Raw genomic sequence first — 27,983 nt, forward strand, 5'->3', positions numbered from 1 at the left:
CGTCCCTAGAGCTAGTCTATGTCGCCGGCGATCGGCCCGCCCAGGTCCCCTGCCCAGCCTGCCGCCCGGTCTACATAGCACCCGACCCCGATGATTGTCCCTGCGGGTGGTGGGTCCACAGGGTTGCTGCTCGATGTCGTTTCTTTGGGCTGAGCCCGACCGGGCCCCATAGGCGAAGGCCCGGCCACCAGACGCTCGCCGACGAGCTCCCCTCCTGGGTCTGGCTCCGGGAGAGTGCCCCGGTTTCCTTTGTCCGGGCGAGGTGACTAAAGTCCGTGGGCTGCTTTTCATCAGGGTTTTTGCCGGAGCATGTCGGGGCGAAATTCTCAAATAAATGCCCCGTCGGATATTAAAACACATTTGGGGGGACTTGATGACAGAGAGAGAAACTTTTATTCTTAAATACTGATGAATGAAGAAAAAGTGGGCTCCAGTAAAAAGGGCACTTTTCTCATCCAGGGCAAAAGGGGAGGAGCTTGAGCACCACTAGGCCTCTATCTGTGCACGTGCCTGCACCCAGGTGTGATATTTTGGTTATGAGAGAGGAATTCGTCCTCACCTTCAAGCTGGAAGCTGTCCGATACGGAAAGCTCCGCTATCGAAACAAGAACATGAACGTGAAACGATGCAGCGGCGTGTTACCCTCCATTGCTGCAGTCATATCCATATCCGGTCCGTATACCTTTTATGTCCTCCTCCTTGGATACTTTCCTCTCTGCTACAACAAAAAACATTTTCTGGGTTCAAATAAAGTTACAACATTCAGAATTGAGGTGCTTTGCAAAGAGTTGTACCTTTCTCTGCTGGCTCCTGTATCTCTTTGAGAACTCGGTCCTCTGCATATAGACAACACGCCACATCATCACAATTATTAGTCAAAAGATTCAAACCACTTCCTGCAGAGGAAGCAACCACTGCTGTCCTGTACCTTTAGCTTTCTCTTCTTTGGTTGCCCTCTTCTCAACAGTGTTTTCTAAAATAAAGAAATAATAGTTATTTTTGTCCATACCTATTTATGGTCTACAGCAGGGGTGCTCACACTTTTTCAGCATGCGAGCTACTTATTATGTGACCAAGTCAAGGCGATCGACCGACGGGGGGGGGTGCTAGTAAGTGTGCTCACCTGCCGCGCGCAACCCGAGAAGAGTTGTTGACGGGGTGGGGGGGGGGTGCTAGTGACTTTTTCTTTGCTCCGTCCCGATGCGCGCAAACCGGTGTCGGGAGCTCCGCGGCGCACGAGACGGCGGGCAGAGGACTGTTAACGCGACACGAAGAGACAGAAATGACATGCTGCTGCTGTAATGTAGCGCTATAGAGAAAGTGACAGAGGGGCGGGCCAATTTTTTTTAATGTCATGCGATCTACGAATACTACGCTGCGATCGACTAACCCTAACCCATCGACGTATTGAGCACCCCTGGTCTACAGTATACTAACAGGTGTACTCTACATATGCACTTATATATTAAGTTCCTAAACAATCAAGATACTTTCTCTCTGGTTTTTCTTTATGACCTCTGACCTCTGCAATGAATCACAAAGTTTCAATAATTCTCCAGTATATCGTGGATTTATTGAATTAACGGTAAAGGTGGAATGCCGTACCTTTCCTTGTTGCAGTGAGCTTCACCTTTTCTTTTAGAACCTCAGCCGCTGTTTCACCAATATGAAACAAACACAAGTAGGCAAGAAAGGAACAATTACAAGTTAGGGTTAAACAAGTTATGTTTTGTGTCATTTCACAGCTCCGTGACAGTTAAAGCGGTTTCCTTCCTTGCGTGTGTAAGCCGGCCTCGAGCTTCAGAACCACGTTGGCTGTGGCTCATTTACTTTAAACGAACGTGTTGGAAAGACACGCCTCAGGTACAACGGCAAAACACACATCACCACGAAGAGACTTCTGAGGATTGTGAAAACTACCAGATTATCAAACTAGTATTGCTGAATCATAATGTGTACAGATCTTAGTTTGAGATGTTTTCTACAGAGGATTCATAGACACATTTAGCAGGAACATTGTTACGTCCCGTGACTGAGGCCACATTTACACATAGCCGGGTATTTACAGAAACAAATATTTCTGCCCCTCCGTTTTCAAAAATAACGTCGTCCACACAAGGTCGTTTTCAAAAAAGTTTCTGTTTATATGAACCCGCATAAATACGCCCCCGGGCGCCATCATAACTATGCCAAACCTGTAGTCGGCAGTGTAACGAGAAGGATAAAGACATGCAAGCCAAATTCTCAAAACCAACAACAACTACGAAAAACACGATGAACTTCCTTTTCCTTTAGAGAGTAAATATGGCGCGAGGTTCATTTGTAAGGACAGACAGCGAAGTGGAGCTGCTGCTTCGAGTCGCCTTCGATTATAAGGCAAATAAAGCACTCGATAATGTGGATTGGGAATCATGCCAAACTAAATATAGGGATATGTTGGCATTGTTCTGAGAACAGTCCCCGTCCGAGACCTCCGAGGAGTATCCTCATGTCAAGGAGGAAATAACTCGGGCGCACCGAAGCAAACTAACTGTAAACAGGACGCTCACATGACGTGAAGCATTGTTAGTCGCATACTGTGACGTTTGACAACCTAAAACTCTGTTTGACCTCGTTCACACGCAAACACAAAAACGTGTTTTCAGAAATCTCCACTTTGGCCGGAGTTTTTAGAAATGATCGTTTTCTGTGATAAAACCTCCGTTTTTGTGTAAATGAAAGGCCAAAACGCATGAAAATATATGCGTTTTCCCATCGTGTAAACGGGGTCTTAGACGGCCCTCTTTCAGGAAGAGGGTGGAGCTATCTCTTTCAGGTGTGGTACGCCTGGAGTCACACCACCTGAGAGGGATCACCTGATCAGTGGGCGGGACATATATACACCCGGACTAAGTGTTTCTCTCTCTCTTACCACATTCTGTGACATGGTGCCTTAGTGTAGGCCGCCATTTGTGTATTTTCGGGTCAAGCTGTGGAGGGGTTCTCTGCCATTTTTGTTGTGTCTTTTCTCCTGTTTTGTGGTCAGACAGGGAGCTCAGTGTTGTTTTCCATTTCACGATGTGTGACCTTTTGTTTTCTAGTTAGCATTGGGGTTGGTTTTGTTGTGTTGGCCTTGGAGACCCTGACGCCTTTATACCTTTGCATTGAAAATGCGGAAGGTAATGTTTTGATCGCCGTGTATTTATTTATTTATTTATTTGTATGCGTGTTATTCGCATAAGTAAAAAATTATTAAACCGAATCGCATGAAATTTGGTGGGATGATTGGTTATTATCCGGGGACCGTTTGATTAGATTTTGGGATCAATCGGGTCAAAGGTCAAGGTCATGAAAAGGTCAAAATCTTCTTTTTACCATAGCGCGGTCAATTTCCAATTGGCATGCAACTAATGCCAAAATGTTCATAATTCAATGCCCAATCTTGTGATATGCGAAGGTATGCGCTCTACCGAGTGCCCGTTCTAGTTATTTGTATGTTTCGGCCTGTGCGCCCCTAGATAACCGAGAGGCTGTAACAAACATATTCTCAGACTTCAGATCACATGTTGTGATCATATAACCACGAAGGTAACGAGCTGCCTCTAATAAATCACCGCAGTGTTCCTTTCTTCACACTCGTTTGGCTGCATCATCAGGAAAAGAATACAATTCAGTTCTTTTATGTGTGGAAGTATTTCTGGCGGTCGAGTTGCGGCATATACAGGACTGTCTCAGAAAATTAGAATATTGTGATGAAGTTCTTTATTTTCTGTAATGCAATTAAAAAAACAAAAATGTCATGCATTCTGGATTCATTATAAATCAACTGAAATATTGCAAGCCTTTTATTCTGATTTATTGCTGATTATGGCTTACAGTTTAAGAAAACTCAAATATCCTATCTCTAAATATTAGAATATCATGAAAAAGTATACTAGTAGGGTATTAAACAAATCACTTGAATTGTCTAATTAACTCGAAACACCTGCAAGGGTTTCCTGAGCCTTGACAAACACTCAGCTGTTATAAATCTTTTTTTTTACTTGGTCTGAGGAAATATTAAAATTTTATGAGATAGGATTTTAGAGTTTTCTTAAGCTGTAAGCCATAATCAGCAATATTAAAAGAATAAAAGGCTTGCAATATTTCAGTTGATTTGTAATGAATCCAGAATGCATGACATTTTTGTTTTTTTAATTGCATTACAGAAAATAAAGAACTTTATCACAATATTCTAATTTTCTGAGACAGTCCTGTAGACTGTAAACATCGCCTCAAAAGCATCTCCAATTGACTCAATATCCTGGCTTATGTATCAAAAATAATTGTGAAATAATATGCAATTGTCCTCGTACCTTTCTTCACTGCAGTATGTTTGTCCTTTTCTTTAGGAGTCTCCAGATCTGCAAAAGGGAAACTCAGGTCGGACTCGGGCGTTCGGGACACAGAACACGATTATCTCATTTTCCAACGATGCATTCTGCAGCTGGAGCCACAGAAAGAATATAATGTCGTCTCTAAAAGCATCTTGCAGAGCAAGCCCCTATAACCCCGTCCAACTGGCGAGCAGCATTCATAGCAGTATCCTTTATTGTGTATGTTTTCTCCATGCTTCGACCACACACCTCAACATTTACAACACATTCATGTTCGGTGGGTTGGATTCGACTTTAGAATTACATCACACGTCATTTAGCTGACGCTTTCATCCAAAGCGACTTACAATCCTGTTACAATCACACACCGTAGAGCAGCTACAGGGAGCAATTCAGGGTGAAGCGTCTTGCTCAAGGACACATCGACTAGGGCGGGGATTGAACCTCCAACCCCCTGATTAACCCTCCTGTTACCTTTAGGGTCAATTTGATCCCATTCAATGTTTAATGTCGGTGTTCTTTGGGGTCAATTTGACCCCAGGCTGTTTTTCACTGTATCAAACATATAAGAAATATCAACTTTTTAATATATTTAAAGGGCTATTTAGGTAGTTAACAAACAAACATAAAGTACCTCACACTTCAACTTGGGAAACAATATTAATTCTAATAATTTTCTGGAGGTTTTAATTGCTGGGGTCAAATTGACCCCGAGGGTAAAATATGTCAGTAAATATAAAGGTAACAGGAGGTTAAACATTGAATGGGGTCAAATTGACCCTCAGGTAACAGGAGGGTTAAAAGACAGACCTGCTACCCACTGAACGATAGTCGCCATAGTCGAATCTCATCTCTTGATTGTTTGAAAAGATACGAGAGGTGAACATCTTGGTATGCCGTGCTCTGCAGCTCTACTCACGACACCGGTCCAAACAAGCAGAAGCTATCTCTTCAGGATTAGCAGTTTGCCTGAAGAGCTCAAGCAGTTAAATCTCTTTCCATTCATGATACATAATGTGGATTTATTGTTGCTCTCGTAGGCAAAATGCTTCTCTGGCGCGGCAAAGCAATCAGAGCGTTAACAGAATGCAACGACCGACTTTACGGGACCAGATCACTGTAATTCGATCTCGCGTATGGATTAGCGCCACGAATGTACCTTTCTTTACAGGGACTGCTTTGGCCTTTCTTTTCAACAATGCTGGGAGAAAAGGCAATAATCAAAGTTTATTTGTGCTTATTGTAGGAAGATGCAAAACTGACACAAAAGGACAACTATTTAAAATATTCGGTACATTTGTCATGACAACATGAGAAGAGTTGTTTCAGTACCTTTTGGTTTGACGTTCTCCTTTGTAGACTCTGAGTAAATAAGAATATGAGAATGTGTTGATACTCAGTAACACACAACAGAAATACACAATTACTGTCTTTCTATTTGTGAGTGACACAACGATGACAGTGCAGGCTACCTTTCTTCTTTAGGAGGGATTTAAGCGTTTCCTTCTTTGGGCCGACCTCCGTTTTAGAAGGAGCTAATTCATAAATGAAAAGAAAAAGTATTCCTGAATTGTGACTTTTCTCAATTAAATAAATATAAAATACTTTTTCTTGTGTATGCTCTTTTTTGTTGAGGCTTACCTTTCTTCTCGTGAGCTGGCTTGGGCTTCTCTTTCGTTACCTCCGGTGCTGAGTGCAATGGAAATAATTTGTGTAAAGGATAGTTAACCTCTTGCCAAATAGTGAGGCGTTGTATCGGCTTTACCTTTTTTGGCAAGAACTGTCTTGGTCTTGGGTTCTAAAGAGAAAGAAGAAGAAAGTAACTTCAACTTTTAGACATATGTTCTGAAGCGACATCACATTTCTTAAAGATTTGATTTACGATGTCTGCTCGTAACATTTTATGGAAATCTATCTTTTCTCTTATAGTTTATTAATCTGAAGAGTGGAAAATGTTGACTAATCAGCACCTTTCCGTGAGGTTTTTGCCATTGTCTTTTCTTTTACAACTGCTCCTAAAAGAAAGGAGGGAAATGTCACAATAAATGTCTTTGAAAAGCGACCGGCTGAAAAACCGAAACGATGCAGCTTCGATAAAGCAAAGCATCTCTGCTGTGTGAAAAACATCGACAAAATACCAAGTTATTCAGCTCAAATTCATTCTTAGGGGAATCCCAATTCATTCAAATAAACGTGTACACCTATATTAAAGCATGACTATTTAAAAATCATGTTTAAACATAAAAAGTTACCAAATGGCATGAAATTATTTTCACATAACACTGATGTAATAACAATTTCTGTGTCAACAAATTATGTCAATGATGATATTTTCAATGTCTTGAGCCATTATTGTGAAATAAAGCATGAAGTCTGTTTTTCATCAGCAGCCACATTGAAAACAAACTCCTGCTGCACATCTTTTCTTCCTTTCAACAGATTTAGGTTTTGCTTTGATAACCGGCGCTAAAGAAATACACGGCCGCATTAATTTCAACGTATGCAAAATAAACTGATTAAAAACAAAAGAGAGACCAATGCATTGTGAAATGAATGGAGGAAAACAAACCTGTTGTGGGAGTCCTTGGCTCGGCCTTCTTCTCCTTGAGAACCTCAGCTTCTAAAGCAAGACATATATATATATATATATTTTTAAATATATGTATATATATATATATATGTATATATATATACACATATATACACATATATATACATATATATATACACATATATATATATACATATATATACATATATATTTTAAAGTCATTTTCTTTCACATTTCCTATAAATTAGCTATGATATGATTATGGATGATAATTGTGTGATAAAACTCATTCAATTGATGTAACTGCCTTTTTGTGTAGGCGCTGGTTTGACTTTCTCTTTTGGAGTTCCAGGCACTACAAACCAGAACATATTAGTGTGGAAAAGATACCATTCAATTCAATTATGAAAATAGAAAGCAAGTTTATTTAAAATCCAATGGATTTAGCAGTTAACACTTTAAATAATAAAAGGTGTGAAAAATAGTAAAATATTGGTGAATACAGGAAACATTCACATTAATGTGTAAACACAAAGATGTACCTTTCTTCAGTGGCACAAGCTTCACTTTGTCCTTTGTTATCGAGACATTTCTGTGTGGTTCTTCTGCCGCTGTAAGGAAACAATGAATGAGAAGAAAATCAATTGCTTTCTTATTTAAACATAAACAATAATGTTCATCAGTGCCCTCTGACCTCTGACCAGCGGGACTGGTTTTGTCTTGAGAAGAGCCGGTTCTGTGTGAGAAGGGTTTTAGTTTGTCATTCCACAAAATAAGATGAACAATGATAAATCTAAACACAAGCGTCCCACCTCTCTTTGTTAGGACTGGTTTGGGCTTCTGTCTTGAAACGTCGGCTGCTCAAGAAAACATATTTCATGATCGAACCAAATCTTTATGCCATAAACACTTTGGTCTTATTTGATGTTTAAAACGTGCCTTACCCGACTTTGTAGAAACTGATGTGATTTTCTCTTTGGGCATCTTGATTTCTGGAGAAACAAAGTGTGGCTTTAGCTTCATAGAAACACTAAAACATGGAAGAATCCGATCAAACACAAACACATAATAATTAACCTTTTTTCATAGGCACTATTTTGACTCTCTGTTTCACCAGAGTGGCATTTCTGGGCGTGCCCTCTTGTTCTGTCAGCAGCAAAGAATTAGAAATAAAATACACGTATAGTTTGTTATTGCAGTTCAAGATGTATTGCGTTTATTATTCATTATGTTATTAGAACATTCACAAGTTATACCTTTTTTGATGTCGACTGGTTTGGCCTTTTCTTTAGGAGCAACAGCTTTTGTGTGTCACGAAATCGGACAGAGAGTTAGTGGAGATTTTCTTTTTGATGAGTTATAAGTTCATTATAACCTCCATGAAGGTTATAATGTTCATGTTTTGTTTAAACTGTTTTAAATAAATCAGATTAGAGGAGGCAGTTTATGGGGCTGTTGAACTATTGCAATATTCAGAGATATTGTTATTTAGCATACTCTCATTTATATAATTGGGGTATAAAGTTGTTGATGCAAGGATATCTAATGTTTTAGATATCTTTTTTAAAATGTATTTGTACCTCCTCTCTGATTGAGACCCCACATCTTTGCATCAGTGGATCTTTGCATTACCCAGCGTCTTTGTGTACTAGAAAAGCGCTATAGAAGTCTAAATTATTATTATTATTATTATTATTATTATTATTATTATTACCTGCTGGTTTGGGTGTTTCCTCTGGTTCCTTCTTGGGCTCCTTATGAGCTGCCACTGGGGGACAAGTTATCAAGATAAGTGTTTATTATGTAACACTTTCCTTCCACATATACTTCTTTATCTGTTCTACACATAAAATATGTCAGCAGACCAAAATATATGCATAATATGTAAGTATATTTTAATTCTTGAACAGCTGATTAAATATAGGTGAGATATTGGGTTAGATAGTTGACACAACATAATAAATAAATAAAAAGCATTCTTTTACCTTTCTCTGCTGGTTTGGCTTTCAACTTAAGAGCTTCAGAAACATCTGTTATTGGTGAATATTAAAATGAAAATAAAATTGATTAGCACAAAAGAAATCTAAAATTCATCAAATACTAACCACTAGAATAACATGTCACTGTGACCAGATGTTTTACATCCTGTATTATCTGACCTGCTTTTGTAACATCCAGATGTTCCTTCTGGACGACTTTAAGCCTCCTGGCAACTTTTTTAGGTCCATCGTCTGAATTAAAAAGGAGAAGCTGATTCAACAGGTTCAAATATACTGAGAATAGAAATATTGCCACTAATTAATTTATCTGGCCTCCTTTAGGCTGGAGTCAGGCCTCTCATTGGGACTTCTAAAGTCCAACTAATATGTTGCATTGTGATGAAAACTGTTCATTGTTCATCACAGTATTGTGAGTCACGCTCGCAGATGTCATGGAGGGTTTAGCGTTACCTGGTTTTACAGGTGAAGGTTTGACTTGTTCCTCTGCTGCCTTCTTGGGCTCCTTATCAGCTGCCACTGGGGAACAAATGACACCAAAAAGCCTTTAAGATATATGTTTATATAAGAAACAGTATTTATTATGTGACCATTTATTTAAATATGTTAGTGTCAATATACAAAAACATGCATTATATCTATTTGGAATATGGTTACGCAAAATTCTCATATTGGTTGGATTAATTATTGCGATATTTGGTTGTCGATCAAATAAACACATCAGATTTAAAATACTTTAAAAAATACATTCTTTATACCTTTCTTTGAAGTTTCTGGTTTGGCTTTCACCTCAGGAGCTTCAGGAACCTCTATTATTGGAGAATTATAAAACATAAATAAAACGAATGAGCTCATGTTAGCTTCACATTAAATATATTATGGAAGCTCTTCATGCAGACAATACTTATAGTGGACTGTTGAGTCAAAGACAACTCTATAAAATATGGTTAGATCAATTCTGTTACGTGATTTGTGAGATTGATACGTATCAAGTTGTCTTGTTTATGACCTCACACGCACTGTGTCTTTATTTTAACACGTGGTTCCGGTGACTCTGGCCTGCTGCTGACCTGTCTCTGGAACAGTCACGTGCTCCTCCTTCAGGGCAGGGACCTGCTGTTGAGCGCCCGTCAGCACCTTGACTGCCCTCTTGTGTTCATCAGCTGGAATGAACAGACATGACGCCACTATTTCAGTCACTAAATCATTTGATTGGACCTGGTGAAGTCTGTCGTGTCTTTGTTTCTCTCCATTTAGTATTTAGTTTTTAGTATTTAGTTTTGTGTTTTATATTTATTTTCATTGATGCTCTGATGTGCACCGCTAATGTGATTTTCGAAATGTCCCCACTGTAGGACAAATAAAGGAAAATCATATCATATCATATTTAAACAACTGGCTACTGAACAATTAATCAACCACTAAATAAATTTCCCCTGTGACCAGATCATTTGCATACGGTGTAGTATCACACCTGCTTTTGTAATGTTAAGATGTTCCTCAGCCTCCTTCTTGACTACTTTAATCCCTTTGGCAGTTTTATGGGTCCAGCGTTTGAAAAAGAAGAAGAGAGAAAGATAAACACAGGTTTAGCCGACTTTGGGCTCAGGTCAGGCCTCTCTGTGGGACTCTAGATGAGTAAGACTTTCTAAAGTACACTAATGTTTACACATATTTATTGTATTTTGAGCCATGCTCACAGTATGGCTCTATGCATGGCTTTGCATTACCTGGTATTACAGGTTTATATATATATATATATTTTCCTTTTGTCCTTTCTTAACAGCCACTGGTGAGAAATATTACATCAAAAAGCCATAAAGATTTAGTTTAGTTTTAAAGATCAGTATTTATGACACTTTATTGGATTGTATACATTTTTATCCGTAAAACACATATAACATTTTATGTTAGAAAACATAACAATTATATTATTTGAGTGGTTTGCTAAAGAATTAGTAAGTTTTTAGAGAATCTACACAGCAAAATAACATATTCAATGTGGTTTTACAAATTAATTGACAATGGCTACAACATAATATAAGCATGCGTTTACCTTTTTTTGCAGGCGCTGGTTTGACTTTCACCTCAGGAGCTTCAGGAGCCTCTATTATTGGGGAATATAAAAAAATATATATTTCATGAGCTCATCTTATTTTCATATTAAACTGGTAGCACTCTATGCAATACTTAAGTTCAATAATAAGTTATTTAAACTTCGTCTTAAATAAGTTAACTTTGTTAAAAAATTGTGAAATTGAATCTATCACTATCAATATAATATCAATATAATATGGTGAGATTGGCATTCTAGATATTTTAAAGATTGTCTATTATTACTGCAGCTTCATGTTCACACGTGGTTACACAGACTCTGCATGTTGCTGACCTGTCTTTGTAACATTCATGTTCTTCTTTTTCAGGAGAGGAATCGTCTGCTTTTTTGCAGCTTTAAGCCCCTTGTCTGCCCTCTTGGGTTCTTCAGCTGGAATAAACAGCAGCATGGGACCAATCATGCCATTTCAGGTGAGGACGTGCTCTCATTATCTTCCATTTAACCAAGTAAGCTGTGTCACAGATTAATACAGGACATCACTGACACGCCGTATTATCTCACCTGCTTTGGTGACATTAAGGTGTTCCTTCTTCAGAACAGATGACACCTCTGTCTTGACTACTTTAATCCTCCTTGCAGCCTTTTGGGGTCCAGCATCTGAGGAAGGAAGCACGCCCTCCATTGAAGAAACATACCAATCTATTTACACTAATTTACGCTCCAGTCAGGATCCAGGGGAATACGATAATGCTGAGAACATTAAACCTTATGAAAGTCTCCCTAACGTGTAAAATAAATAAATAAATTCATTCGTTTATAATTATTCGGGCCCTGGGAGCATCGTCATTACTTTGTGAACATTATACATGCTCAGCATGCAAGCGATGTCATAGTGAGCATGATGATGTCATCAATTGCACTATCGATATCACCATTGTGTAGTCCAGCCTCACGGAGCTGAGACTGTAGATTATTACTGTCGTTATGGATCTTATGGTTTCATTAATAAACACGCTGCATGCTGCATGTGCCTACCTGTCTTGGTATCTCGAATCTTCTTCAAAGGTTCTTCATCTTTAGGAGTCTTCTTGATTTGCTTTGTTGGTTCTATCGACGTCTTCTTTGGTACCTTGTCATCTTCAGGAATCATCTTGGCCTCTTGCTTGTCTTTGGGAGGTTTCTCTTGTTCGTGTTCTTTAGAGAGCTTTTTTGGTTCTTTTTCTTCCGTTCTAGACACTTTTGGCAATTCTGTTCCATCTTTAGAAGGTTTCTCTTGTTCTTGCTTTCCTTTAGTGACCTTTTCTGGAACCAACCTTTCTTTTGAAGGTTTTGCTTTCATTTCCTCAGGTCTTTCCTCCACGGAAGGCTTCTTTGAGTCTTTATCCTTCTTTGAGTCTTTAGTAACTTCTATTTCGTCCACTGAAGACATTTTCTCTTTATCTTCCTTCGATGGCTTATTGTCTTCCATCCCTTTTTTTGAAGGTTTTACTTCTTTCTTATCTTCAGATGGCTTCCTAACCTCTTTTTTTTCATTTTCTTTTGTGGGTTTCTTGATTTCTTTCTCCTCCTTTGGTGTCTCCTTTTCTTCCCTCTTTACTTCCTTCAGTTCTTTGGGCTTTATCACTTTCTCTACTATCACTTCTTGAGGCCTTTTCAGTCTGTTCTCTTCCTTAGATGGTTTCATGTCTACCCTTTCTTTGGGTAATTTCTTCTCATCTTTGTGAGACTTCATTTCTACTTTTTCTTCTTTGGGAGGTTTTGTCTCATTCTTTTCTTTTAGAAGTTTCCTCACTTCTTCAGGGTGTCTCTTCTTTTCTTTTTCTTCATCGGGATATTTTACATCTACCGTCTGAGGTTTCTTGACCTCTTTCCCTTCTTCAGTTGGTTTCTTAACTTCTTTCTCTTTAGATGATTTCTTAACCTCTTTCTCATCTTTATGGGGTTTCTCTATGTCTTTCTCTTCTAGAGATGGTTTCTTTACCTCCTTCTCTTCTATAGCTGGTTTCTTTACCTCCTTCTCTTCTTTAGATGGTTTCTTTACCTCCTTCTCTTCTATAGCTGGTTTCTTTACCTCCTTCTCTTCTATAGATGGTTTCTTTAACTCCTTCTCTTCTTTAGATGGTTTCTTTACCTCCTTCTCTTCTTTAGATGGTTTCTTTAACTCCTTCTCTTCTTTAGATGGTTTCTTTACCTCCTTTTCTTCTTTAGATGGTTTCTTTACCTCCTTCTCTTCTTTAGATGGTTTCTTTACCTCTTTCTCTTCTATAGATGGTTTCTTTAACTCCTTCTCTTCTTTAGATGGTGTCTTTACCTCCTTCTCTTCTATAGATGGTTTCTTTAACTCCTTCTCTTCTTTAGATGGTTTCTTTACCTCCTTCTCTTCTATAGATGGTGTCTTTACCTCCTTTTCTTCTATAGATGGTTTCTTTAACTCCTTCTCTTCTTTAGATGGTGTCTTTACCTCTTTCTCTTCTTTAGATGGTTTCTGTACCTCCTGTTCTTCTTTAGATGGTTTCTTTACCTCCTTCTCTTCTTTAGATGGTTTCTTTACCTCCTTCTCTTCTATAGATGGTTTCTTGACCTCTTTCTCTTCTTCAGTTGGTTTCTTTACTTCTTTCTCTTTAGATGATTTCTTAACCTCTTTCTCATCTTTATGGGGTTTCTCTATGTCTTTCTCTTCTAGAGATGGTGTCTTTACTTCTATCGTCTGTCTAGCTGGTTTCTTGACTTCTTTTTCCTCTTTAGTTGGTTTCTTGACCTCTTTTTCTACTTTAGATTGTTTCTTAACTTCTTTATCTTCTTTAGGTGACTTCCTAACATCTTGAAGTGATGTTGTGATGTTTCTATCATCTCTAGATGGTTTCTTGACTTCTTTCTCATCTATAGATGGTTTCTTGGCCTCTTGCTCTTTTTGAGATGGTTTCTTAACTTCTTTAGATGGTTTGCTGACTTTAGATGTTTGTTTTAGTTCTTTCTTTACCTTCAGTGGTTTTTTGACTTCCTTCTCCTGTCTAGATTGTATTTTGGCTTCTTTCTCTTTTTTAGATTGTGTCTTTACTTCTTTTTCTACTTTAGATTGTTTCTTAACTTCTTTCTCTTCTTTACGTGACTTCCTAACATCTTGAAGTGGTGTTGTGACGTTTCTATCATCTCTAGATGGTTTCTTGACCTCTTGCTCTTTTTGAGATGGTTTCTTAACTTCTTTAGATGGTTTGCTGACTTCTCTTTCTTCTTTAGATGTTTGTTTTAGTTCTTTCTTTTCCTTCAGTGGTTTTTTGACTTCTTTCTCGTGTCTAGATTGTTTCTCGACTTCTTTAGATGGTTTCATAACTTCTTTCTCTTCTGTAGGTGTTTTCTTGACCTCTTTCTCATCTTTATGGGCTTTCTTGACTTCTTTCTCCTCCCTAGATTGTATTTTGGCTTCTTTCTCTTTTTTAGGTGACTTCCTAACATCTTGAAGTGGTGTTGTGATGTTTTTATCATCTCTAGATGGTTTCTTGACCTCTTGCTCTTTTTTAGATGGTTTCTTAACTTCTTTAGATGGTTTGCTGACTTTTCTTTCTTCTTTAGATGTTTGTTTTAGTTCTTTCTTTTCCTTCAGTACTTTTTTGACTTCCTTCTCGTGTCTAGATTGTTTCACGACTTCTTTAGATGGTTTCATAACTTCTTTCTCTTCTGTATGTGTTTTCTTGACCTCTTTCTCATCTTTATGGGCTTTCTTGACTTCTTTCTCCTCCCTAGATTGTATTTTGGCTTCTTTCTCTTTTTTAGATTGTGTCTTTACTTCTTTCTCTACTTTAGATTGTTTCTTAACTTCTTTCTCTTCTTGAGGTGACTTCCTAACATCTTGAAGTGGTGTTGTGACGTTTCTATCATCTCTAGATGGTTTCTTGACCTCTTGCTCTTTTTGAGATGGTTTATGGGCTTCTTTAGATGGTTTGCTGACTTCTTTCTCTTCTTTAGTTGGTTTCTTGACTTCTTTCTCTTCTTGAGATGGTTTCTTAACCTCTTTCTCATCTTTATGGGCTTTCTTGACTTCTTTCTCCTCCCTAGAATGTATTCTGGCTTCTTTCTCTTTTTTAGATTGCGTCTTTACTTCGTTTTCTACTTTAGATTGTTTCTTAACTTCTTTCTCTTCTTTAGGTGACTTCCTAACATCTTGAAGTTGTGTTGTGACGTTTCTATCATCTCGAGATGGTTTCTTGACCTCTTGCTCTTCTTCAGTTGGTTTCTTAACTTCTTTCTCTTTAGATGATTTCTTGACCTCTTTCTCATCTTTATGGGCTTTCTTGACTTCCTTCTCCACCCTAGATTGTATTTTGGCTTCTTTCTCTTTTTTAGATTGTGTCTTTACTTCGTTTTCTACTTTAGATTGTTTCTTAACTTCTTTCTCTTCTTTAGGTGACTTCCTAACATCTTGAAGTGGTGTTGTGATGTTTCTATCATCTCTAGATGGTTTCTTGACCTCTTGCTCTTCTTCAGTTGGTTTCTTAACTTCTTTCTCTTTAGATGATTTCTTAACCTCTTTCTCATCTTTATGGGGTTTCTCTATGTCTTTCTCTTCTAGAGATGGTGTCTTTACTTCTATTGTCTGTCTAGCTGGTTTCTTGACTTCTTTTCCCTCTTTAGTTGGTTTCTTGACCTCTTTTTCTACTTTAGATTGTTTCTTAACTTCTTTCTCTTCTTTAGGTGACTTCCTAACATCTTGAAGTGATGTTGTGATGTTTCTATCATCTCTCGATGGTTTCTTGGCCTCTTGCTCTTTTTGAGATGGTTTCTTAACTTCTTTGGATGGTTTGCTGACTTCTCTCTCTTCTTTAGATGTTTGTTTTAGTTCTTTCTTTTCCTTCAGTGGTTTTTTGACTTCTTTCTCCTTTCTAGATTGTTTCTCGACTTCTTTAGATGGTTTCTTTACGTCTTTCTCTTCTTGAGCTGGTTTCTTTACTTCTATCGTCTCTCTAGCTGGTTTATTGACTTTCTTTTCCTCTCTAGCTGGTTTCTTGACCTCTTTCTCTTCTTCAGTTGGTTTCTTAACTTCTTTTTCCTCTTTAGTTGGTTTCTTGAACTCTTTCTCATCTTTATGGGCTTTCTTGACTTCTTTCTCCTCCCTAGAATGTATTTTGGCTTCTTTTTTAGATTGTGTCTTTATTTCTTTCTCTACTTTAGATTGTTTCTTAACATCTTTCTCTTCTTTAGGTGACTTCCTAACATCTTGAAGTGGTGTTGTGATGTTTCTATCATCTCTAGATGGTTTCTTGACTTCTTTCTCATCTATAGATGGTTTCTTGACTTCTATTTCTTCTTTGAGATGTTTCTTGACTTCTTTCTCTTCTTGAGTTGGTCTCTTGACTTTTGTCTGTCTAGCTGGTTTCTTGACTTCTTTCTCCTCTTTTGGTTTCTTGACCTCTTTCTCCTCTATAGATGGTGTCTTCACTTCTTTCTCTTCGATAGATGGCTTCTTCACTTCTTTCTCCTCTATAGATGGCTTCTTCACTTCTTTCTCCTCTATAGATGGTGTCTTCACTTCTTTCTCCTCTATAGATGGCTTCTTCACACCTTTCTCCTCTATAGATGGCTTCTTCACTTCTTTCTCCTCTATAGATGGTGTCTTCACTTCTTTCTCCTCTATAGATGGTGTCTTCACTTCTTTCTCCTCTATAGATGGCTTCTTCACTTCTTTCTCCTCTACAGATGGTGTCTTCACTTCTTTCTCCTCTACAGATGGTGTCTTCACTTCTTTCTCCTCTATAGATGGTGTCTTCACTTCTTTCTCCTCTACAGATGGTGTCTTCACTTCTTTCTCCTCTACAGATGGTGTCTTCACTTCTTTCTCTTGTCTAAATAGTATCCTGAACACTTTCTCTTTTTGAGAAGGTTTCTTTACTTCTATTGTCTCTCTAGATGGTTTCTTTACTTCTTTATCCTTAGTTGATGGTTTATTGACTTCTTTGTCTTCTTCAAGATGTTTCTTGACCTCTTTCTCTTCTTTAGATGGTTTCTGTACCTCCTGTTCTTCTTTAGATGGTTTCTTTACCTCCTTCTCTTCTTTAGATGGTTTCTTGACTTCTTTCTCTTCTTTTGATGGTTTATTTACCTCGTTCTCTTCTATAGATGGTTTCTTGACTTCTTTCTCTTCTTTAAGATGTTTCTTTACCTCTTTCTCTTCTTTAGATGGTCTCTTGAACTCGTTCTCTTCTTTTGATCGTTTATTTACCTCCTTATCTTCTTTAGATGGTTTCTTGACCTCTTTCTCTTCTTTCTCTTCACTGGATGGTTTTTTGACTTGCTTCACCACTCTGGATGGTTTCATTACTTTTTTGTCTTCTTCAGTTGGTTTCTTGACTACTATCTTTTCTTTGAGGGCTTTCTTGACTTCTTCCTCCTCTGTAGATGGTTTCTTAACATCTTTTTCTGGAGATGGTTTCTTGACATCTTTTTCTGGAGATGGTTTCTTGACATCTTTCTCCTTCCTTGAGTGTGTCTTGACTTCTTTCCCTTTGATTGGTTTCTCCACTTCTATTTCAACTTTAGTTACTTTTGCTACGTGTCTCTTCCCTTTCGGTTTTGTTGTTGCTTTCTCCTCTTTAGAAGGCTTCTTAACTTCTTCCTCTTCTTTGGATGGTTTCTTAGGTTGTTCCTTCTTCTTAGATACTTCTTCTAAAAGTAATACTCAAAGTGTCAGTTCTTTACATCCTCAGATATTTCACTAACAGACTTGTGTACCAGTTTCGAGGCTAGACAAAGTACCCGGTGTCCTTTGTGTACATATGGGTACATTACTAATAATGAAACATAACATAAAGAAATACTAGTGATGGTTAAACTAATACATTATGTAGCAGCATTCTGGTGTTGACATTTTTTGTACATTTACTCTATAAAAGTTAACAATCTTGTTTTTCATTTTTTAAACATGCATTTTTGCACACTATTTTAAGTTCAAGTGTAATTACCTTTGGACTTCTGTGGTTTCTTCTGAAGTGGTTCAGCCTTTACCTTGAGCATTTCTTCTTTTAGTTTTATCTCTATGATTTCTTTAACTTTGGCTTCTTCTTTTCTCTCCTCCTTTTCAGTTGTTGCGGCTTTGAGGTCTGTAAGTAACAACACATCTTGATTCACATATCAGGTGCTTGTATGCATGGTATGAACATTCTTGTTGTCACTATATAGGTTACCAAATCAATGCATTAACTCAAAACATCAAGACATGCAGAGTAGTATCTTAGAATTACCTTTAAGGATGGCATCTTTAACTTCTTTTATTGCATGTATTTCCTTTGCCTCTTTGAGAACTAAAGTACATAATGCAGAAATATGTAAATATTAACAGAACAATGCAATCTGGCCAGTAATCACTCTGCACATTCTTAGCCCAGTCGTATCCGAAGCCCCAGGCCAACAGCAGTGCTGTGTGTCAGGCCCAGCCATCATGACAGATACTCATGCTTGTATAAGCAACATAAGCACTATAAAAACACTGATCAAAAACACATCACAACTAGATATTATATTGTTAAAGCAACCAGAACCTACATTGTAGAGATGGACTGCAGTGATCTACAGTAAGTCACAATAATTATTCAGTCATATCTTTTCTTGATACATAATTCACTGCGGAGGGAAGATCATTTAGTCCATCAGAATGTTATGTTGTGTCCTCATCTAGGTACCTGATGCTTCTCAGCCTGTTAGCTCTAGCTAGCTGCCCTCTGTGCTATTGGCTCACTGGAAGTCAATAGCTGTTTGGCCTAAAGTAGGAACTCTTAAGTACTCTATTAGCATCTTGGAAAAAAGATTAGTCTCTGCTGAGTCATCAAAAAGACAAGAGCAGTCGAAGGAGCACTCTAGTATATCCGTCCCAAGATCATCTTTCTGTCAAGTCAAGATGAGTTTCTGATCTCAATAAAGCGTTAGTTAGATGTGATCTGGTTATTCCCATCTTTATTTGCTTTTCACATAATCTAAAATGTGTCTCTTAAAGGAACACACCAACATATTGGGAAATGTGCCCGTCTTTCCTTCATTCAGATGAGAAGAAGAATATAGACAGAACAAAGTGGGCACATAAAACAAGCGTATCTAGAATGAGAGGAGAAGCAATGCATAGAGATATAAATAGCACAAGTGGCATTGATTCCCACATCGAAGTGGAGTATATTATGAAATGTGGGTCAGAACTTGAACCCCAGTATATTGACCCTATACTTAATACACATGTAGCACCATTAGAAGTATTCTGCATGACCTATTAACGGTTCTTGCTTGCAATGTACCTAATACAACTTTCACTGAATTACTTTGATAGTTAAGAAAACGTAAAAACTTGATTCTTAGACAACGATGAACATGACTACATATTGCTAGAATAAAACTAGTTTAGCTATTGCACCTTTTGACCTTTCCTGATTCTAGGTCCAAGTCCAAGCTGAGTAGTTCATAAAAGGGTTGGAAGACACAATCTAAGACACAATGTTAACACAAATATATGAATCTATAATATGAAAATATGAAAGATGTTACATTCAGTACATTCGTCATTGGATACATACAGTATGTGTTTTAAACCTAATAACCTCAGTCACGCCACACACAAGTGATCCTTTGAAAACATGTTAAGACAATGAAGATATAATAAATATCCACACTAACCATTCAGACACATGTTCCCTGATAATAACGTCAGGTCTTAAATGACTCAATGACTGAGTGTTGTACCTTTGTGATGTTTGTGGAGGCGTTCTTCTCTGGAGCCGACTCTTCTCAGCCTCTCAAAGGGGTGATGCACCTTCCTCTTTCGTTTCACTCCACTCGTCACACTTTCACTGTTGTTGTTGTCTTCATCCAGTTCGTCGTTGATGTCGGAGTATTCGTCCGGGTCGTGAACCGCTGTTTCCTCTTCTTCAATACGGTCAGATTCGGGCACAACTCTGGCGTTATCGAGTTTTCTGGATGACATAATCTCGAAATCAAGATGTTGGACCGATAGCTCCTCGTCTTCGTCTTCATGGTCTACTTCCATTATCTTCACTTCGACCAGTTGTTCTCCTTCCTCCTCCTCCTCCTCTTCCAAATGCTCAATACTGTCCACATCTGAAGCTTCAGATTCTTGGTCGGTTTTTACAAGCTGATCTTTGACGTCATCATCATCATCATCATCATCATCATCATCATCATCATCATCATCAGTTATTTTCACGTTTTCTTTGTCTCTTCCTTCATCAGCATGAAGATCTTCATCTTCAGTCTCCTCCTCATCGACCTCTTCTTCGTTTCTTGTCTCCTCCTCTTCTTCATCTTCAAGATCCTCGACTGCATCTTTAATGTTTGTCTCGTCCTCTTTTTTCTCCTCCTCATCTGTCTCCTCCTCCTCCTCCTCCTCTTCTAACACAAGTCCTGTTTTTTTCTCCTCATCTTCTACTGCATGTACTTCAGTTTTGGTCTCCTCCTCCTCCTCCTCCTCCTGCTCCTCTTCAAGATCTTCTACTGCATCTTTAGTGTTTGTCTCCTCCTCATCTGTCTCCTCCTCCTCTTCTACCACAAGTCCTGTTTTTTTCTCCTCATCTTCTACTGCATGTACTTCAGTTTTGGTCTCCTCCTCCTCCTCCTCCTCATGTGTCTCCTTCTCTGTCTCCTCTTCTACCACAAGTCCTGTCTTTGTCTCCTCCTCATCTTCCATTTCATGTACTTCAGTTTTGATCTCAACCTCAACTTCCTCATCGTCATGCATTTGTCTCTCCACTTCTTCCTCACCATCTTCTACCAAAACTTCTTCCGATTTGGTCTCCTCCTCCTCAACCAAATCGTCCATGTTGGTCTCCTCGTTATCCTCTTCTTTTAATGCATCTTCTACTGTCTTTGTTTCCTCCTCCTCCTCCTCCCCTTTTACCAAAACATCTTCAGCTTTGCTCTCCTCTTCCTCCTCCTCAGCTTGTACCACCTCTTCTTCAGTCTTTGGTTCCTCCTCTTGTTCTTCTATTCCCATATCTGTTTTAACATCTCCCTCCTCCTCATCCTCTGTTTCTAAGTCCTCCTCCTGTTCTGTACCAACACTTTCCTCATTGTCTGTCTCTTCCTTGTATGCCGCATCGCCTACTGTTGTAATCTCCTCCTCCTTGTTCTCTTCTTCACTGTCAACCTCTTCTCCCTCATCGACGGGTGATGGTTCACGTTCTTCAAGGCCGACATGTTTCACTAGTGATGTGACAGAAACAGGTTTAGTTCCTTTTTTCGATCTTGTATCTGATTGATGAATGTGAGTATTAGAGAAAGATGAATGAATACCATCCTCCTCCTCGTCTGCTTCACTGGCAGCTTCAGAGGGAACTTCAGCCTCCTCCTCCTTGACCTCGGAGTCGGGGGCTTCCCTTAACTCTGCAGCAGCAGCAGCAGCTTCGTCTTTGGCAGCTTGCATGATCTCTGTAACTGTACCATCACATTGTGTCACTAATCGTATCTGACCTTCACATCGTAACATGGAAAAGTAGTTCCAAACTTATTTGATGGGGTGGAATGGGAACAATGACCATTCACAACGTTATAAAGTACACACCACCAGCTGCAACTAATTAGCTTCATGCCAACAAATTGTAGGAAATGACGAAAACCAATCACACAATAGTTCATCTGTCTATAGTTTCTACTGAAGATGTAACTCTTAACAAATGCGTCAATGATTTTCAGTTTTTCCAAAAAAGGTACAAAAAGGTCAAACTGAGCACGGTACTTTATATCAAGCTTTACTCAAACAATAGTGCATTTTTTAATGGGGACTATTTTCAGTGGCGTATTAATACATATTTCTCGTTTTAGTGAGTATTCACAGCAGCAAAACAGAATATGTGGGATTTACTCAAAATAAACTACAATGTCCAATCATAGTGAAGGTGAATGTCACCCAGTGACATCATGTCGCTCTCTGATGGGATTTAATAGTTTTTGGACATAAGTGGAGTCAACCGTAAGGTTAAGTACGAGTGATAGATTCATAAAAGCAATGTACTTAAAAAAAAAAAAAGAGAAGTAATAATATATTTTTAATTGGGTCAATTATACGTTTTTTGTAGCTTTGTGTTTGGCTACACAGACAATACTTGTTAGTTAGATGAATTATTTGTCATTTCATATGATTTGTTGACTAAATGAAAAATATAGATTTTAAATATTACCAGAATGTTCATCCCACACCACTTCCCCAAATTATTACCACCCAAAGTGAAAATAGTATCGAAGGCTAGTTTTTTTTAACATGCGGTTTAGATTAGATCAAATACAATATTTCAGATGAAAACACATTATTCAGTAAAAACAAACCAGATTAATTCCTACAAACATACAGTATATTGCAGATGTTTACATTATTGAAATACCGGTTACAGTAGGTCAGTAAGTCAGTGAAATACAACTCCAAAGGATGCATTATAAAGACACATTTTCATGCTCAATATAACATACATACTTAAACCATTATGATTGGAACAAAATTAACTTAAGGGCAAAACACATGAACAGAGGGACAAACCGAGGGAGAGATGCACTCACCAAAACCTTATGAAGACATTTATTACATTAAAAGAATTCCGTTAAGTCAACCAGCCAATAATGCACATTTGTTTGGGACAAATTAAGTTGAATTAAACAGGATGAACATAGAAGGTCATCACACGTCAGGCGCTTACTGAACATGACAGGATTAGGCAGAGTTGAGACCAGTTCACAAAATAAAATAATAAAAATCAATGCAAACATGCATGTAAGACAACTATTTTCTGGCAACACAAATCACACATGTCCAACACATCGTGGTGTATTTCTGTGATATAATGTGGTATTTTCTTACCTTTTTCCAAAGGTGGCAGAAATTCACCTACAGACAAGAAAATACAGAATGTAGAGAAGAAATTAGCTTAAATAATTTCAGTAAGGAAGAAAAGAGAAATCTTGTGTCATTACCTACCTTTCCGATGCACCATCTTTATATCCACAGCTTCTTCAAACAAAGACAAGAAACAAAGACATTTGGCATCATTTTCAGTCATTCATTTGCTAGTAAGATGCTTTAAAACAATTAAAACTGTTAGAAAAAGTGAAACCTTTTTCAGTTACTACATTTACAACAGCTTCACCGAAAAAAAAGAGATGAACATATGCTAAAGTATGCATCAAGGTGTTCCTGGTTTTTGTATCACTATATATGGTATATATATCATTATGTGTAATTTTATCTTCTTGTTTCGTTTAGGTTTTTATAGTATTTACTATTATCGTATTTAACTAAAGCAAACACGCATACCTTGATCAGCAACAAGCATGCTCGACATGTAAGCCACAAATAAATCTTTCTTGTCTGAGAAATCCAACAAGTAATCCTCGACAACCTTCATGGGTTCATCGGACCCCTCGGGCACGATGCCTGAAACATGAGCACAACAGTCAGTTACACCTGCGCTTCTGTCACGACTTCCCCACCTTCATCGTTCTGTTCATTACATTACATTACATGTCATTGAGCAGCATTTATTCATCCTGCTTCATGAACTCTCCTGTCGCTCCAGATCCTGTCCTCCTCACCTGATTGTCTCGTTCCCTTCACCTGGTCCTCACGCCCGTCTCACCTGCAGCCCCTCCCCTCATTAGCCCCTCCCTCTTCAGCTCCCTCACTTCCACTCGTCCTCTGACAGATTGTCTAGTCCAGGGGTCCCCAAACTTTTTCCTGTGAGGGCCACAAAACTGTTCCCTTCTCTGATGGCGGCCGGGGTCAGGGGTCAGTTTGTAACAGAACAAGTGTGACGATCACAAGGGTTCCTAAATGTAAACATGTATTGTTTTCCAGAAAGCCACATAACCAAATATTAAAAACCCTTTCCGGGATCTTACCGAACCTTTTCGCCATTATTCCGTTCTATTTGACAGCGGCTAGTCTAGGATTTGCGTGGCCAGACTAGAAAATTTAAAAAAATTTAAAAAATCAGAATGCGTCTCTGGTATTGTTCAGGGGGCCGGGCCAAATGTGGAGGCGGGCCATATCCGGCCTGCGGGCCGTAGTTTGGGGACCACTGGTCTTGTGTGTCGTTGCCAAACTCTCCAGCAAATTCCTAAATACTAGTTCTGATCTGCCCGTTGCGACCCTGTTCGCCTGTTGACCCGACTTTAGATTTTTGCCTTCCCCTTTTTGGATGTGTTGCCCTGTTTGCCGGACCACCCGGTTCTGACCACCCGGTTCTGACCACCCGGTTTTGACCACCCAGTTCTGACCACCCGGTTCTGACCACCCGGTTCTGACCCGCCTGAATCACCAAGTAAAGATCCTCCTCCTGCATCCCTGTTTACGTGTCGTGCTTTTGGGTTCCAGTACCTGTAACCCTTACAGCTTCATAAATTCAACAAAATACAACTTCTGATTGTTTACCATTCATTATATTACCATACTCATTCCTATTCGTCATAACAGTGAATAGTATTGTATGTTTTGTTATTTCGGTCCTTGTGTGTTAAACATTTTAAATAGCTGGTTCACCCGTCAGCGCTGTGGAGACGTGGCTCGCGAGCATGTTCATCTGCTCCGTGGTGATTTCTGCTGTTTTCTTCAGAGCCGACGTGGGGCTGAATCCCACAGCGAGCAGCATGTCTGATCAACAGGAACAACGGCGGTCAGCGTGTACAGTGTCGTGGGAAACACACATACAGTAGATGACACAATCATAGACACGACTTTAAAATGCTGTACATTTTACTGTGTCCAGTATCACATCAACGATGGCACAGAGCACATCCTGGACGCGACCTGTTATTCCCTTCAGAAGGTCGTTAGCAACACTGAAGACGTTTCTGCCGACGACCACGGGGTCAACGAAGCTCAGGTCGGTGGTTCCTGAGAAGAATAGAAACGCATTCAGCTCCAGTGAGTTACTTCATTCAACACATTCAAACACTTTTTGTCTTACAGACAGTTAAAGACCAACGGGAAAAGATATCGTCTGCAAGTAATAAAGGTACGAACACAAGAGGACAGTTACCGTGTAATACGGTTGATTTATTCAGCAATTTGGGCAACAAAAAGGATTCAATAATACAGACATGCTATTTAATGTAAATAATGCCCCAGAGATAATAAAAAGGTTTAAATATAGCAGAGGTACCTTTTGTTATATCCAGTACGATGTCGACGACGGCACAGAGCGCGTCCCGGATGTCGCCCACTACTCCACTCACGGTGTCATTCGTAACACTGAAGACATGTCGGCCAACGACCACAGGGTCCATGAAGCTAATATCCGTGGTTCCTGAGGAAAACAAATAGGAAACTAGAACGGGCACTCGGTAGAGCGCATAACTTTGCATATCACAAGATTGGGCATTGAATTATGAACACTTTTGCATTAGTTGCATGCCAATTGGATAGAAATTGACCGCGCTATGGTAAAAGTAAGATGTTGACCTTGTCATGACCTTGACCTTGACCTTTGACCCGATCGATCCCAAAATCTAATCAAATGGTCCCCGGATAATAACCATTCATCCCACCAAATTTCATGCAATTCGGTTTAATACTTCTTGAGTTATGCGAGTAACACGCATACAAATAAATAAATAAATACACGGCGATCAAAACATAACCTTCCGCATTTTCAATGCGAAGGTAACAAAGAAAGAAAATAAATGTAAAATCAGTCTTGCATGCTGTTTTAACTTGTCATTATAATATTTAAGAGGTTACAGCTCGGAGGGATGTTAAATGAGGAGAGCAAATACCTTTCACTACATCCAGAATTTTGTCCAAAATGGCGCATAGCACCTCCTGGATGTAGCCCCCCACTCCGCACACAAAGTCATTAGTAACATGGACGACACTTCTGCCTACGACCACAGGGTTTACGTAGCTGAGGTCGACTTTTCCTGAGAAAATAGTGAGGGAGAAATGAAGGTATCGTTAGTTTATTATCATGTTATTCGTTGTGAATAAAAGATGGTAGAGAGAAATATTCTTAAGTCAGTGGTAAGCATTAAATATGGTATACGTACCTTTATTTATATCCAATATAATATCTAATGCCGTGTCCACGATAGCACACACTGTGTCCCTCAAATTGACCCCAACTCCAACCACAAAATCATTCGTTGAATGGAAAGCTTGACGGCCGACGATCACAGGGTCAACATAGCTGAGGTAGAAGTTCTCTGTGGATTTGGGGGAGGAGGTTATGAGAGATATTTTTCCCGTCACATGGATGCTGAAATCATAAAAAACGTTTTTATTTTATAAGTGTGTTTTCACACCTTCCTCATCTGAAAAATAGCGAACAAATCCTTCTTTTGCTTCCGTTAACTCCTCAGCTGCGTAGGCGGTAGCGGACACGGGGTCGCTGAGATCAGGAGCGCATGCTGGAGGCCCGGAGAGACGAGAGTCACACATCACAACACTGAGCACTGCTGAGAAGGTGCGCTCTGCATGCGGTCGCTCTCATGTACCTTGAAACTTATTGAGTAGACTGGATACTTCTTCGACGGCGTCGTTGACAGCTTGCATGGGGTCCGAAACGATTTGCTGAATGTCTGAGATTCATCACAGGTGAGATGCATGTTTGATGGTTGAATTAAAAAAATGTAAACAAAGATGCGTCGTCAGGTATTCGAGGCTTACCAGGGACCGCCTTGTGCTCCACAAAGTCGAACATCACCACTCCGACCACCACCCAGGACAGGAGCGCCGCCAGGGCGATCAGCAGCTCGGCGGACACTTTGATCTTCCTGAGGAGGCTCAGACCTTTGGCCTTGAGGAAGCTCGTCTGAGGTGCAGCTGCTCCACCGGAGCCCCCGGCGGAGGAGGAGGGGTGGGAGGCGGCTCCTTTATGTGGACAGAAGGCAAGCAGTCACTCTGAGAGCTCTCAACATCGTCAAGAGATGTAAAACTAGTGTGCTGCTGGTCCTCTACAGGAACAAGTAGGAACAAATATAGTTGTTTTAATGTATTCTTACATACTTGATTTGTCCTTTTAACAAATAACAAATATACTGTGGCATGCAGCTGGTCACCACTCCAAAGAGGCTCCGTTCATAAGTGCATTGGCGAAATGTTGTGAAGAGGTATTTGTATTTGCTCTTTTTCAGTGTTTTTTCTACACCTTGAAAGCACGGGGGGGGGGGGGGGGGTCCATTTAAATAAAAAAAATAATAGAGCCATACCAAAAAATACACAGGGCAAATATATCGGTTTAAAAAGCTAAAAATACAACATAATCTACATGTATGACACCTAAGATATGTGTCAAAGTCACATATTGTGTCTGCCAGTGAGTATTTGGCTTCTATATCTTTTGACACTTTCATATTTAAATCAACATCTTAAAAATCTAAAGTCTGGATAATATTATTATTGTCAATATTATTGGTCCAGCTCCTGAAAATCTGACAAAAACCTCTCATTGTATTTCTCTTGAAAGTGGGTGATGTATGTGGGGTTTTTCTAATATTAAAATATTCATGACTAGATAATAAAATAACATGTCGTTTAAGTTCTGAAAAACATCATTTATATTATTCTTATTAATTAGGAACAAAATCAGCAAAACTGCTTCATCAGGATGTTGTTGGTGTGGATGGATCACAGTTCATTGAGAGTCGAGACGACATCAGCAAACACACCTGCCACCAGGTTTATAATCACATGTTTCAGAACACTGAATATATGAATTCACCTTTTCCCAAATAAAGCCCAACCCACTTCAGGTGAGTGAGACAAGCAACAAAACAGAAACATGAATACTGAAGTTTCTCGTATGAAATAAACAAAACTGTTGCTGCTAGAACCACATTGTTCATCGTAAAAACAAGTATTGATGAAATAGTTTTTTAGGGCCTTTAATTAAGGACGTGGTTCAGTGAATAATAAACAATATTAATGAACCATTCAAAAAACTAAACATGTTAGCAGAAGTATGGTGTATTTTTTGATCTCCTTGAATATGACTCTCTATTAAGATACCATCTTGAAAGCAACACACTGAGAACATCCACTTTACAAATCTACA

At 38.9% G+C, this 27,983-nt stretch overlaps 1 protein-coding gene across 1 annotated transcript; it reads right to left on the bottom strand.

Annotated features, from left to right (window-relative positions):
• Window positions 1–26,503, bottom strand: LOC130201728 (trichohyalin-like). Its single transcript, XM_056426830.1, has 43 exons — window positions 26,425–26,503; window positions 26,233–26,337; window positions 25,978–26,133; window positions 25,708–25,851; window positions 25,095–25,238; window positions 24,683–24,826; window positions 24,473–24,583; window positions 23,249–23,368; window positions 22,913–22,945; window positions 22,796–22,822; window positions 21,241–21,381; window positions 20,387–21,150; window positions 19,675–20,083; window positions 17,913–18,050; window positions 11,995–17,616; window positions 11,521–11,616; window positions 11,293–11,388; window positions 10,960–11,010; window positions 9,974–10,066; window positions 9,662–9,712; window positions 9,357–9,422; window positions 9,066–9,137; window positions 8,892–8,936; window positions 8,621–8,674; window positions 8,163–8,210; window positions 7,984–8,052; window positions 7,851–7,898; window positions 7,719–7,763; window positions 7,601–7,642; window positions 7,449–7,517; window positions 6,925–6,975; window positions 6,326–6,370; window positions 6,121–6,153; window positions 5,997–6,044; window positions 5,828–5,890; window positions 5,688–5,717; window positions 5,515–5,556; window positions 4,335–4,382; window positions 1,606–1,653; window positions 929–973; window positions 795–836; window positions 683–718; window positions 1–595 (listed from the first exon to the last, which is right to left on the bottom strand). Exons 1-43 carry the CDS (start codon window positions 26,480–26,482, stop codon window positions 495–497), a joined length of 9,693 nt encoding a protein of 3,230 aa, XP_056282805.1. The 5' UTR covers window positions 26,483–26,503; the 3' UTR covers window positions 1–494.
• Between the last annotated feature and the right edge of the window lie 1,480 nt (window positions 26,504–27,983).

Source organism: Pseudoliparis swirei, chromosome 11, assembly GCF_029220125.1.
Source record: "Pseudoliparis swirei isolate HS2019 ecotype Mariana Trench chromosome 11, NWPU_hadal_v1, whole genome shotgun sequence".
In the NCBI taxonomy this organism is placed as follows: domain Eukaryota; kingdom Metazoa; phylum Chordata; class Actinopteri; order Perciformes; family Liparidae; genus Pseudoliparis; species Pseudoliparis swirei.